This window comes from Cephus cinctus, unplaced genomic scaffold, assembly GCF_000341935.2.
Source record: "Cephus cinctus unplaced genomic scaffold, Ccin1 Ccin1_scaffold0637, whole genome shotgun sequence".
In the NCBI taxonomy this organism is placed as follows: Eukaryota; Metazoa; Arthropoda; class Insecta; order Hymenoptera; family Cephidae; genus Cephus; species Cephus cinctus.
The window spans coordinates 63,170-78,336 of record NW_014333276.1 but is presented as its reverse complement, the minus strand read 5'-3'; the positions used below and the strand labels follow the sequence as shown (position 1 = coordinate 78,336).

At 43.2% G+C, this 15,167-nt stretch overlaps 1 protein-coding gene across 2 annotated transcripts in view; it reads right to left on the bottom strand.

Moving 5' to 3' along the window:
• Positions 1–15,167, bottom strand: part of LOC107269363 (dentin sialophosphoprotein) — a 48,419-nt gene that overhangs the window by 11,596 nt on the left and 21,656 nt on the right. Inside the window, exons 2-4 of one of the 2 annotated variants that reach the window (XR_001538048.2) lie at positions 14,840–15,152; positions 12,682–12,914; positions 12,108–12,287 (exon numbers count right to left, since the gene is read on the bottom strand). Coding sequence is in view for 1 of the 2 variants with exons in the window: in XM_015743117.2 (XP_015598603.1) it covers positions 12,682–12,914; positions 14,840–15,152 (546 nt within the window). In the remaining variant the exon portion in view is untranslated. The remainder of the gene's footprint in view (positions 1–12,107; positions 12,288–12,681; positions 12,915–14,839; positions 15,153–15,167) is intronic. The other variant, XM_015743117.2, reaches the window with a different exon arrangement.

The window sequence follows — 15,167 nt, the reverse complement described above, 5'->3', positions numbered from 1 at the left end:
ATTGTCATCATCCAACATAGTCATTCCACCAAATTATGTATTATACCCGGTGACATACTTTCACACTGATTTGAATATTGTCCCGGGCGATAGATAAGATAAACGAAACAGATAGAAGTTAGTCATTGGCCTCTTTGGGGTTCGCGCTCTACGTATCTTTTATACGCTGTAACTCCCCACTGTAGAGCCATATAATAAGACTTATCTCGAGTCACGTAACGTTTAAACCACACAGGGTCTACTTAGAATAATTGATTAAGCATCCGTACCTTATCCGATCGAGAAACAATACGCTGTCGGTATTTCAGATCATGATTCCAACTCCCTTTCACCTCGTGTACAATTCTTCCTCCAGGAACAGCAGATTGTTCCAGGTGTCCATCTCGTTTATAGAACCTGTTCCTGGTACCATCTCGATACCTCCCCCCTTTCTCTCCCCTTCCATTTGTCATATATATATATACATACGTACACACATCCTGGACTACCGTTCTCATCCATCTCGTCATCGAGTCACTCTCGTTTTTATTAAAGCGCCACAAAGCCGATGACGTGACAAACAATTTTTTATCTGGTAATAAAAGAAAAATCCCAAATTCACAAAGACAGGTAAATCATCCTAAATTCCCTAGATCCATTCAACGGAGATTGATGGGTGATTAACGTCTATTTAAAAAAAAAAAAAATGAGTCCCCTTGAAACAAGTAACGCAACAATGGAGCATCGAAGATCCCAAGTGTTAACCATAGTATTACCATGGGGCATCATGATGAATAAAGAAAGTGCGTAAAGGTACCAAAAGATACGCATCCCAGCGTCCTCGATCCTGTGGCGAATGAATGGTGGCCCCAGGAGGTGTTGACGGTGGTACGAGGTACGGATCAATGTCCACCATGGAATTCTTCATGAGGCACCATTGAATATAGATTTTCTGACGCGGCAGACATGCGTGGCCCAACCATAGTCGTTGTTACGAGACTTTGCTCCTATGGCGTCTGTCGTGAGGAGCGTGGTTATTGTTATTATTTTATAAGATTTTTTTTTTTAAAGCCACTCGGTCAGACAGTCCCACGTGGCGACCCTGGTTTCAATCGAGGAGCAAAGCACGAACGAGACGATCATTGTCCTGGGGATTCGATCGATTCGCGTGATAAGAGCACGTGATGAAAGTCATACGAAATGAGGAGGAAATTGATTATAATTGTCATTTACATCGCACAGGACGCAAGGACTCCTGTGGGTAACTTATGGTCAGCATGAATTATAATAACAACGCGTACCGAGTAAGCAACGAGGCCAATTACAATGTCTAAGAATTAATGGACTGTGCATAAGCGGTATACGGCTGTATTAAGCCGAGTACGCATGTCAGTCGTTCTTAGTAATAATGTAGTTATTCTTATTAGATGGCTTTTTTTCGCGAATCTCCGAAAGGGTGGCTTCGAGTTAAATATTCAACGAGTCACTGCGCATATACCTCATACACGCGTGGAACAGTATACCTGTAGATACTGGTACGGGAGAGCAAAGGCATTATTGTACAACGACAAGTGAATAATTTTACGGTGTACCTCGCTATAAATTAGTTCTCGCAGTCCTGCAGGCTGGGCCGACGCCGTTTTCGCATCCGCATGGCGCCGCGCGGGTCTTGCGCAACGTGCAAAAGTGCAAGGGAGGACGGAATATTTTGCGAAGACAGTAACGCGTAAGCACGTGTAACGGGCTTAAGGTAGGACGACAGATTTTTATGGGGTCGCGCGTGGGTGAGGAGGATGGAAAAAAGAGGGTGAAGAGGAGAAAGCAAAATTTATTAAAACGAATGAAATTTTTTTTCTCTTACTGACTCCTAGTAACGGGAGTAGACGGCTATGACGCAAAAGGACGGGTTGGCAATTAGCCAGGAAACGGTATTAATCGAGTAAGAGTCGGATAAGGTAGACGGGTATCTAATTAGCATAACTAGGGTAATTAGTGATCATAGCGTACACTCTCAGTAGAAATCGCAATAGATCCGATGACGATCTAGAAAGATCACGAAGTGCATATACACACGCACGCGTACATACTATATTGAATAATAATTTTTATCAGTGTCCCTCCTGCATATCAATATGTATATGAATACGTGATGGTGATTGTGAAACGGTCCAGACACCTCGTATGGATAATTTTTTTCTTCCCACCCACTTGGGCAATCCGTACACAAGACATAAAGCGCCGAGGCTACCGTGCATGGGAAATTAGACGTAGCTCAGCAGCACGACACTCCGCACCATGGGATAAAAGATCTACCTCGTTGCGGTCAGTCTGCGGCCTCTTGACTTCACGGTATTGTTAAGGCGCGTACGCATGTGCCCAGGCCGTTTCTATTAAATGCTCCAGGCACAACTGGATCGAAGCGCGATGACTGGGACGTGAACGAATTTAACGGTACAACGTGACACTGTGAATGCGATCAGTGGCCAATCCTTTTTTTTTGCATTCTAGGTTATTCCCGAAGTCAGGCTATCGATGAATCCAGTAACGAGGGCGTGGACAAAATTATCACCAGGTACAATTGTCACGTTTAAATACCCAGGACGGATGATGACTCCAAGTGGGTACGCCATGGGAATGACCTTATCTAATGCGAAGATGGACAGTTAGACTGAGTTTCTATATCGTTTCAGGAGAGTACTCAGCTTTCATCAACCTACCGTCTATTTACCTACAATACGGAACCCGAGTAGAACCTACTACCTACAACCTACTCGAGGAATAATCAAGCCTAACGAACATCCTCCACTCGAATGCCGCTGTAACCAGAGGTTAGCCGGGGTTAGTTCCTGATTGGTGAACGGTTAGTTAGCGCATGGCAATGCCACGAGGGAGTAATTCAGCCATGTGCGAGGAAGGTCAGCCTTTAAGATTAGCGATGACACGTGTAGTGTGAACGAGCTTTAAGATTGATCTTCGGTTTGATTTCGTAATGCATGATCCAGGTAGGTGGTAGTTATACGAAAGCTGCCATGGTGAAACGTTGTGTACGAACCCTTAGGCTCAGGGTGCGGAACCAAGGGTATACGTCTTTCATGGTGTGGCAGAGAGTTTTAAACTTGTATACATCATGTAATAATATTCCATGGTGCCCCCTAGGCTCAGAGGAGTCACGCTCGACTTTCAACCTTCTACAGAGTGGAGAACAAAAAGTAACATCATGACCCGGACCAAGAACAAGAACCAAGGTTACTGTGGATAATTGATTAAATACCTCACTGCGCTAGGACCAATATACCTACTGTGTCATCATCGTGTCTCTTTTAGGTCTGTAACGAGCTGAGCTTCGCTGGACTTTGTCTCTGTCAAGGATTATTTTATTCGTCCTCCAAGACGGCTGGGATCTACTGAAGTGTCTTGGACCAGGTCGTTAATTCTTCATGGCAATTGGAATCACCCTGGGCTTGGTTAACGACTAGAAAATTTATCGACTCGTTTCGTTGCAACGTAGCTGGAAATAATGTGTGCACTATTGTATGCAGATATCGTACTTGTCGCATTTTGTAATCGAGGGAATTGGTTATTAGCCAAAATTATGATATCAAGATCGATAAGTTTCGATAGCGGGGAAGCGAATGGTATTGAGGATGTCTCATTTTTCTGAGGTATGGCTTTTATCAATGGGAGCCTTGATTTATGGTGGTTCATTGACGGGTCGTGACTTATGTAAATAATGGGGTTCACTATGGTGCACTATGCTAGGTATGTACCGCGCAGCTTCAGTCTTCTCGATTCTTCATTCATTATGGCTTTTATTCATAAAAAGTCGACAGGGGATGTCAGCGAGTAGGTCCCTCGGGGACTTTATTTTCGTACTGGAGTAACTTGGTCACCTGTCAGGATGAGAATCCCTGTGGAAGATGGGTCTAAAGGGTAAGGTACGAGGCACAGAACGACCTGATGCATCTACGCAGGTGGTCGAGCAACAATTGAATGTATCCAAGAAGAAGAAGACGAGGACTTCCGGAACACGTGAAGTTGTTAAAATTTTATACGAACAATTAAGGAACATATCGGTACAATGGGTGGCGTTAGAAAGTTAATTATATTTGCATAATCGAGACTAACAGTGTGTCGGTAAATCTCAGGAAAATCGACACTGTCGCCATCTACGTAAATAGACTAAGTACCAGAGACTAGAAACCGGATTGACGTTTTCCCGTTTCGTACGTAATTCACTGGAGAAAAACAGAAAACGAGCGGCACTTTACAATCATTAGGGTTAATTGATCGCTCGCTACTCCAATCAGGATTCTTAGTTAATTAAGTTCTTACCACGTGACGACCCGTCACGTTCGCCCTGATGGCGGAAACGCCTACTGGGATCCATCGTCCCGTCAAAATAATTTTACCTGGGTAAACGCGACACGAGTTAGGATGATACACGTCAAACGTAATCAAAGATTTTTTTTTTCAAAATCATCAATTTCGAATTTGATTTATATACACGCTGAGAAATACATTTGGATGGATTGACAATGCATTGGGAAAGTCGGATAGATCGATATCTCGTACGCGTCGTCTCGTCGGGTCATCGATGATCGATAGTCGAACGCATCCGCGAATCCTCTCGAGGATCTCATTTCTCACGTATGATAAATTATTGCAAATCCCTCGTTGGATTCCGATTGGCAAATACGGGACGTCGAGTGAACGTATGGGTGCATTAGAAAGAAAATGTGAAAAAACTGTTTTAATGCTTCGGATTAAAAGAAAAACTAAGCAACGACTCGAGAGGGAACAGCATTTGTAATCCATGAACGAATCAATTTCCATTTTCAATTTCACGCGAGATGTACGACTAATCATCTGCATTATGCAAATTTCATTAGCCACTCCGTAAAGTACCAGGGACTCCAATCCCATCCTGTCGAGAACCTATTTGACTTATGGCGAGAAGGCAGAAGGTACTTGGTGGTGCATAGAAATACTCTGGAGACACGAGAGCCACATGTGATATTTATTGTACATACGTGGAAGCGAGTAACGCTTCAGAAGTACCGTCGTTGAACGACAAGAAGCTTAAGCTGAGGAAAAATAAAGGGAAAGAAAAAGAAAAATATAAAAAAAAAAGGGTCCCAAAGCCACGGTATCCATTTTACATATTGATCGTCCCTTATACATATCCATAAACAGTACAGACTGCTCGTCGCTTGGTCTGCCGCGGAGTTAACGTTAATCCTACTGAGAAAGAGAAAAAAAAGAAAGAAAACAGAAGAAGAATGAGCCATTAGCATGAGAGTGCATGTCTCGCATGCAGGAGCAGCGGCGGCTATCGACATCGGTGTGACAGGTGACCTCCATGGGTCAGAATTCGTGGGCAAGTAAAAAGGGACGTAAGGGTGTCGGGGACCGAAGTCCCATTCCAGGACGGAGAGTAGATGCTTTTAGGAATAAACGGTAAAAACAGTCCCATTCGAGAGAAAGAAAAGGCCCCGGGGGATAACTGTCCCGTTACTTTCACTCTGGACCAGATCTAACGGACCCCAACGACGGAAAGATGGGACTCATTTGTCTCTATTCGAGAAGTCCTCCGATTTAGATGGGGGGGTCCCAATCATCCGAAGTCTCGACTTAAGAAAACCATTAAAACCGAGTCCCGATGGAGATCTGCCACATTCCTCCAGGATGTCACCCGGCCCTGGACTCCTGGGAGCGTCTTAAGCAAATGCGTCCAAGACCCCCGCGCAGGTGCTGCCGGCATTCAGGAAACGCTAAGAGGCCGGACTCCAGGAATGTCCAGACGTCGCCCAGATTCCAGTGGGACACGGAAACAGCCAGATCCAAGAGATATATGACGCTGTCCTCGGATACGAATATAGCACCGTGCACCCCCCGATGCTACAGCCCTGGTCGCGGTTACGCAGCGGACGCGGCCAGTCGGAGGTGCGAGACGGTCGTGGCCATTTGCGATCCTCCTGTCACACTGGGAATGTTCATCACGTCGTGTAACGTGAAACAATGGCGAAACGGCCGTTTCTGCCGAGGAGTAGAGGCTGCATAATTCTTGGCAGCGCGCGTCGCGATACGCGTACGATTCTGCAGCTGTCGCTTAAGCTTATCGCTCGTTTTGTTGTGGACGCTGCCAAAAGCAGAAGCGCGCCCAATATACATTACATATATGTATCTAGTTACCAGAAGATCCGTACGGAGGTTATTGTCTTGGGACGGTACTCTCACTGTATGCCTATATGTATACCGAAGTCAGAAAATGCATCAGCATGTAAATTAACCACGTATAAACCACCAGACTGCATCGTTATCAAGATGCACCAATGCATCCAACACATTCGAGTCATTAATCGAGTGAATTAATTATAGACTGCGTAACGCGCCAGACGTGAAGTGGACAGAACAAAAAAGCCCCATTGGAATTTGTCTTGCATGATCTTCCCGATGAATGCACCCATCTGAGGCCTTTACGGTGAATCATTGCGAATGGTAATTGCCTCGCGGCTATTTATTCACAATATCCATTCGCCCTGACGAAGGTTCGTTTAACTTGGCGCAGACTATTGTTCCCCTTTGACTTTTTTTCGTCTACGTATATACGTGTATATATTTATTTTTATTTTATGCCTCTCACAGGACAAGGCCAGTATTGCTCGGAGGCTCTATCTATCGAAATGCTGTTTCTGGCATTTTAATGTTCCGCATGGGCCGGAAAAAAAGGTATCACGAAGATCATCCATCGTGACTGTTCCAGCCTCCGGAACTGGAGCACTTACAAGCTTTCGCGATAACTAATGGCGTATGGACATAAATATGAGAACCGATAAGGGACCAACTAATATCGAGTGGGTTCCCTTTGTGGTTTTACTTTAAATTACCGTCCACATGTGTTGGCGGGTAACCTATAAGCGGACTCTCTTTACTTTAACCCAGAGATAATTACACGGTTCATGCGATATACTCTCGGGAGGAGTAAATTGCTTTTCTTTATTTCTTCTTGGCTTTCCTTCGAGACGTTTACGATTTTAGGTAGACCGAGAACTAAAAGTGCTTCGTTTGGATCATTAGTCATTACTAATTCGACCGAGTTGATGGACGCGTTGATGGATTGCTCGGTTCCCGATAGGGACTAGATAGTTTTACTTGGCCGGTAGCCATTTTCCGGGTAAATGCGAATTTTCAAAGTTACACGTATCTAGCGCGAGCATACGCGAAGCTTTGTCACGGTACGCTTTCGATATTGGATTTTCGTATAACAGCCGTGAGTGCGAGAGAGACGGACTTATGCGCTATTACGTGAGTAAGACAAAGACGGAAGTATCGTCAATCAAAATTCCGAGTAGATACCCTTTACAAACGTGGTTACGCTACGAACGTAATTTCGAATCTTGTGATTAAGTTTGATCACTTTTTTTTTTTTAATGAAAAATTCCAAAATATTCGTCCCATCCTTGATGGGCATGGACTATTGCCATTTTTTATTTTTTAATAATACAATTCGTCATTGAATTAAATGACAGTGCAACCACAGGCAATTTCTAACGGGATCATTAACACTTTTACCGAGCCCGACGAAAGTACAATAAAGACCTGTCCATTGAATTCGGACTAGGATTCACGTGGGATTAAGGCTACCGTTTAGACGTCAATGTGCCTCCTTTTTTCTCATTTATTAAGTCCCTTCGTTCTCTCACTCGACGAGTGCCATAGTAATCATTTCGAAACTCTAGGTCAGTGCATTGCGGTCTTCGATCAAAAAGTTAATGGGGTAGACCCGAACGGACCCAACTGTTATTTCTTACACTCTCACCCGACCCACCTTCACTACTCCGACCCATACTTGGTTCGAGTACCGCTACTTAAATTCTAAGCCATTTCAGAACTTCCGTTTGGGCCTCTGTCTTCTGATATCGCCCGACTGATCAATCACAAAACACGATGACGATCATCAGGTTACCCAAGCTTCTCACCCAAGTCCCAGGTACTTATTCCCCTGAATCAAGGACCAGGTCACTTCAATGTTCCCCCCATGAAATTCAGCTTCTAAATGTTTATTGAAAAGATTCAGCAGGTGAATTTTTTTACTCAAAGTCGGTTATCACAGTTCAATCAACCAATGGACTAATTTTAACCTGACTCAGACTCTCACTGGACCGACTTCTGGCACGTAGCCACGTGTGCTGCAGGTGACGTTAATAGGATCTATTACGTTAGCCATGTTGGTATGGTACCAGTGAGGAATCCGAAAAATGCTCAAATTGTATACTGAATTGCGTCTAATCCGAATGAGTGGATTAGACGGAAACCCTTTAGATAGTCTAGGGTGTAGATATGCCTTGGGATTGTGTGAATAGTACACATGATAATGTAGAGGAGGAGCACGAGAGAGATAGAGAAAGTAAAAGGGAGGCTTTGCCGAGCCGGGAAAAATTAAATAGAGCTAAGCCCTCGGTCAGGCAGTTTACATCACTCTAAACGGGAAAGTACACTACAGACTCTTTCAAAAGGTATATACATTTCAGATAATCCGTACAATAGTGGCAAACGGGATACGTAACTTACCACGCGTAACGAGGACCACCTTGAGTCTGGATAAAATACCCATGTAGTATGAGCCTTAAAGCACTTGAAAGATTTTGTGCGGTAGTGAAAACAAAAAAATTATGCAGTTTTTGAACGGCTGTAAAATTATTGTAGCTTACAAGTCTGTATATTTTCGTATTGCGGAAGCAGTCTCTTGTATTCGTGTATGGTTTGCTGAATATACGAAACCGGAGTACGAAATACGTATAGATGACCTGCGTTATCCACAACGTACGACAAAATTTGATACCCAGCCAAATGAGGCGGGTGTCCGTACTGACTCAACGACACGACACGAGCCCTGAGTGTCATATGCATCATGTGTACATGCATCAAACGTATAGAGCTCGCCTCATATCCATATACAATAGACACTTTATTACAGAGAATTCAGGACGTAAAATCTCGTTAATTAGAGAAGACAATTGGTGCGGATCGTCGTTACGTAATATCAAAAAATTTTCGAAAAATTTTTTCGACTTATTTTTGATAAGATACCAATTTCTTAAAAATGCTTTTCATACAAATATTTTAAACGGTTCAAAAAATTTTTTGAAAATTTCCACGAAGCAGCAGGGTGGTCGCCGGTTGGTTTGATTGGTAGCACTCGTACGGTATCTCAAGAGTGACGCGTTACAAGTAGCATCTTCAATTGCGCACGACAAGTGGTTCGTTGTTAATCCATATTTGTGTACGGGACTTAAAGCCATGCCCGCGAAACCCGATACCGTTGACTTGTTTCTAAATCGAGTTTTGTAAGGCGAGAAAATAAAAAAAAAATTTGAAAAAAAAATCCGATCGACGTATACTCGAACTGAGGCGATGTATAGCCAAAGAAGCTTTGACACGAACGAAATCCAGATCAGTAGGAAATTAAGGCTGATCTTCATCGAAGACGATCCTTGAAATTTCATTGGTGGATAATTACGAGAATATTCATAGCGAAAGATCAAGTCGCGTTTACACGTACGATCGTCATGTCAACATAGTGCTTCCTTATGCCCGCAGATTTCAGACCTGTCAAATGATAAATCCTTTGACAGTTCGCAGAGTGCTTTTCGTAGGTTCGACTGGCATAAATTTTTTTAGTCACTCATTGTATATTCTCCATATATTTTTTTTCTTCAGCACCTCATGACTCATATGTTAATTGATTAACGCGATGGTCATTATCTTGATGCACGTATAGTTCAACGTTAATACGATCATATGTGTACATACGCGTAACGACGACGTTCCGTTGAGCCCGAGATACGTGAATGACGTTAATCTATGCTGACCCAAATAATATGGTAGCTACTTTTCGGGACCATATCGACAACGAGCCGAAATGCACGCTGGGCACGTTGTGGCAGTGTGTTTAATTGACCGTTAATCATAAAGATTGCGCCGCTCTTTATCTCTCCCGTGTCGGGTTTTAATGTCGACTTTAATGCCCCGTGAACTTTACGGCCGGTATCCGTTAGTCCTGGGATAGTGTACGTGTAGTACAAGTTGGCCATAGTGACACCATTCACTTTTCAATCCAGGAAATCGACGGGATTAACCAATCCACGTGGACTGGAGCGTCATGGCGAAATTCCAGTGTTGCATGACGGGAGAGATACGGCGCCGCCATTATTCAAAGTTATATTTAACCTTTGACGTTTCGGACACACTCGAGACGTCGGAACGTCTGAGTGCCATTTCCTGTGAGGTCCTCGTATCCTTCTTCGAGATAAAAATATACAGAGGTACCAATAACGTACCGGGCATACCAGGATAAGGAGTCGAGAGTATCAAATTCATTTTTTTTTCCCGCCATTTTTCAAACCGTATCGCCGTAATTGATTGATCGTAAAAATACCGGTTTACAATAAAAACTGTAGGTTTGTGCCAAGAGGTCGTGAACTCTTTAACCCACCACTTTGTCATCCCCCTCTCCACTTTTTGCCAAAATTTCAGTTTTTTTTTTTTTTTTTACACTTTCACGTATCACTTGTACAGCTTTACGTATTAGCTAGAGGGACTCTGCGTGCATAACCTCCAAAAACATTCTGACAGAAGCCCAAGGCACGTCGAGAACAATCAGCGTCTACCGACTGATTTCAGGCCCATTGCGTCGGGAACGATTTCACGGGTTCATTTCGACCAGGAGGAAATTAGCCTGGGTTGGGCCCAGACCATTAAGATTTTAATGTCCACCTATCTGTCGAATCGATCGAGTCGATCGGTAGATCGATCCGACCGTCTGGCTGCTAATTACCGGTTTAGTAACTTCCTTTCCACGAGGCTTCTCAACTTTTTCATTTTCAATTTCAAACGGCGTTGGGACTTCGTCGATGCCCTTTAATCGATAATATCTCTGTCCGAGCGTTATAGGCGATAAGAAAAAAATATTGAAAAAAAAGAAAAAAGTTAATCCAATCGACTCATTCAAGATCGTTAAATCCAACTGCTGACGATCGCACTCGTACTTATTACGTAAGAAATCAATGGTACTCGTCTCGATTTTCACTTTCGATCGATCTGCCATCTATACCCGTCTAAAACTAATAACCCGAGGCGTCCCAAATGTTCCGTAGTCCCACGTGAAACGTCAAGAACGCAATAAATTAAGACGTCCATGGAATTCCTGGTGCCTCGTGGCGGCTGTGTTTAAGCCTCAAACGTAATCTGCGCACGGTAAAAAAAAGCAGATTAATTACAGTAATATTTCATGCAATCTGTTGCAGAATCAACTTTAACGAGCGAGCCACTTGCTTCGTTGGTTGACCGGTGGTGCATCGTCGTAGAGGCTCGTTGCCGTTCTGCCGGCATTATCAATCGGTCGCACGGAGACGGCGATGCGGCCGTATCGGCAGTTTACGTCATTTCCACCGTATGACCTTTAGCGACTAGTGACGACGTTCTTAAAGCGTTTTTAAATCTTTATCGATGCCCATTATTATCATCATCATCGTCATCATCGGTCGCACGATCGATACTATTTCACTTTGACGCTCTTTACCTACGATTTCCTAACCTGAAAACACACAGATCAAATTTTTCTCTGCATAATCGATAATCTCCATAGTGCAATCCGGTAGTCGAATCGATGCACGGTGAATTATCCTGAGATGCATTTAAGCGAAGAACGGACTCTGTGGTAAATGGGGTTAGGCCAAACGATAGAGTTCTGAGAAATTGATATAGCGCAATAGGCGAAAGGGTCTTACCAAACGAGTAGAATTTTTTTTTTTTTTTTTTTTTTCCTATGATAGATGTAACTTGGAAACTATGCATCCTGGCGTATCAAGGAGGTTGAGCAACCATTTCTTGGTGCCGTATCGAAATGCATTATACTATCCGTATGGAAGTGCATAGTCAAACGTATTATATATACAGACTGGTACCACTTGGAGAGCAGGTGGTTCAAAATACGTTACACTTATCGAGCCGTGGACAGTAAGTGGCAGCAATCGTCCAATTACCTACCGCACCGTGTACATAGACTAAACTAATGTTAACGCGATGCTAGTGTAATGATTCGGAAAGTGACGTCACACGGATCTTACCTCAGGAATATAACGAACGAACGGAAGAGGACCACCCGGGCGAGTAAAGCGTGACCCAGGTTAATTTTGACATTGTAATTCCAGGAGCTCCTTCGTGAGTCCCAGAAACGACTCACGTAAACGATGTACAAAGACGGACGTTGTTATACGAACGCGTGAGAAACCGAAGGGCGGAGTCAACTGTCGTATAGAAAAAAAAGAAAAAAAAAAAATGAAAAAAAAAACAGAGAGGAGTTAGCAAACACGCACTATGTATATTTCTCTGTACTAATGACGTATTGGAGTAAGAATCTATTATTGGTTCACCTCCCCCCACCCCCCACCCCCTCCCGTCAAATAAAAAAATATTCAAGAATTTCAGATAAGAAATTCACCAGATAAGAAATAATATTCATCATTAAGTATAACAATAATCATTCATAATAATCGTCAATAATAATTCCTATTTCTTTACGTCATACGGATATATCATCAGACACATATAATCGTATACGTTAATTCCTCGTAGTTTCTCAACGCGTTCTCGTTGTATCTAACTATTAATTGATACGTCACGTATAATGAGTTCACTCACGTAAAAGTATAGCTCTACGCGATGACTGTGCTTCGGCACGCAGGTAAGCGCTTCGGATCTGCAGCAGCCTGTGTCGTCGCTGCACCTGTGCAATATTGCACAATGAGGACTGTACGTGGTGGACGGATTTGGGTACACGTCGTGTACCGGAATGACCCTAGCACGTGGCCATTGACAGCTAGCCTCCTTGGAGACCTTGATGGCGTGTTGAATGGCCTGATGTATCTCGGCAGCTAAAATAAAGTTGTGAAAATACATCGATAAGTGATAATTTAAGATAAGGAGATAGCGGGAGGAAAATAGAAAGAATTGTCAGATTGACGAAAAAAAAATCGATAACGTTAAGTCATTCTCGCCGCACTACGAATTTAAGTGTCGTTCAACCCCATTGGGGTTAATCGGGCCAGGCGCGATAAGAGCTCTCTCGTGTGCGACATGGATCCCATAAACAGGTCGATGGGAATACGCTGTTTTAATTGGACCTCGTTAGAGGAACGAATCGAGACGATCGAGAATACCATAGGCGCTTACAAACGGCTACGCCAGGTCAACGACTAACTTCCATTAAAGCGTCATTTGTCAGATTTTAAGTTGGCCGTTCTTGCATTCGTACGCTCCCTTGTTGCAGCTTAGTTACGGAGCTCTTTTTTTCGTCGCTCAGTATCCTTGGCTATCGTGTGGCTTCCAGGCTGTCGCAATGACGATGACGTCGATCGAATGAAAGAGGTCCTCGTCTGTACCTTGTACTGTGGCAGGTCGGACATTAATTTACAAAGTTCCAATGGACGGAGTCTGATTAGGTCCAGTTATCGTTAATTTACACGTGTTATAGGATATAATTCAATAAATCGACCCCCATATCACGCTCATCGTGTTATCAAAGTCCTGACATTGAGTAATAAAAAAAAAAAAAATATCTTTCCACGTTCAATCACCAACGTCGATCCTACCTATGGTAATTTTCCAACGTGGGCGAACTCTTCGTGGAACACCATGAGATTCTATTCAAAGAATTTTTTCTTTTATTTTACGTTACCATGGAATCTTCTATCTTCTCTGTCTTGTGAGTTCCTGGTTAGAGAAATATTTTCACACGGGTCAAAGTTCATGCCGAGCGCAGGTATGACCTACCGTTTTCCCCTTGTAATAAATCGGTCAAGCATTAAGCGTAAATTCGCAGATAGACAAATCAGCGAGGCCCATAAGACACCGTAGAGAAAAGTCCTATGCTGATCTTATGGTAAAAGTTTACGGGGGCGTTAAAGATTATTGCCGCAACACTGGATGCTGCGTTATTTATTTGCATATTAATAATCAAACAGGTCCAAAGTATATATATATATATATATATATATATATATATATGCGTATATGCTTTACTCGTAAGATTATACAGTTGCTTCCTGTTAAGTGAAGATCCTCCCTCTGGACCGAACGATGCTGCTGTACCGTATTGACCAAAGTCTTGTAATGGCCATTGGACGAGCGTTCGGATTCTCTTTAAAGATCGCCAATGGAAATCGATCTTAATCCCAACTGGCACGTATAGAAAGTTCATAAGGTTCAGCTGCCGTGCGTGACGGTAATGAGCGCCGGGCTATCGTTTCAAAACGATCGACAAGGCTTTTCCCCGAGGATTCTCTCTACGTACTACGCAGGGGTATAAAATTCAGCTTAAACTTTCTCGCAGCCGCGGAGAAACGATAATGCATCGATTTCAAAATGCTTTACGACGGCCTATTGGAAATGCGAGAAATTTACGTTACGATGTCACCGGACCTGCCACGACGATATTTAATTTATGGGAAGATATCGAGGCCGATTAACAGATGCATTTATGGTTCTGTTCTCGCGAGAAAACGATTTTCTCAAGCCCGAAAGATATCGTTATCGTGACTCTTCGAGGTTTTATCAAATAAATTTCAACCTTTAAGAATTTGACCTTTGACCTCTTTCAGGCTCGTAACTTTCGGATACTACGTGTTATCCCATATATAGTCTTCCTGCTGACTCGCGTTAAGATTTCAGGAAATGCGTATTGGTACCTGTTATAAAGATTTTTGAATGACTGAAATTAGGTCAAAGATTGGGAATCCTTTGATTTCGTTATCGATAACAAGACAATGCTGATTAAATTATTATCAACGTCTTTACTCACATTTGCCATTTGCATTGTACTGCTGCATATTCCTACGAGTCTCCCGCACGCTGTCTGCCGTCCCAAGGAATTGCCACTTGTGTTTACTATGATCTGACATAGGTGGATATTCGCTTTTTGCTTTGTAGCCATTATACTGGGGCCCGTTGGCAGCTTGGTACGCCCTTGAGCCCTGACGTTCGTAACGCTGTCTAGGAACGCTGGGCCTTGGTGTAGTGGTCGTGGTAGTGGTCGTTGTCGTGGTGCTCGTGGTACTCGTCGTAGCCGGTGTAGTTTCATCATCATCCTCGACATTGTCATCGTCGGAATAATCCTGAAAGAAAAAAAT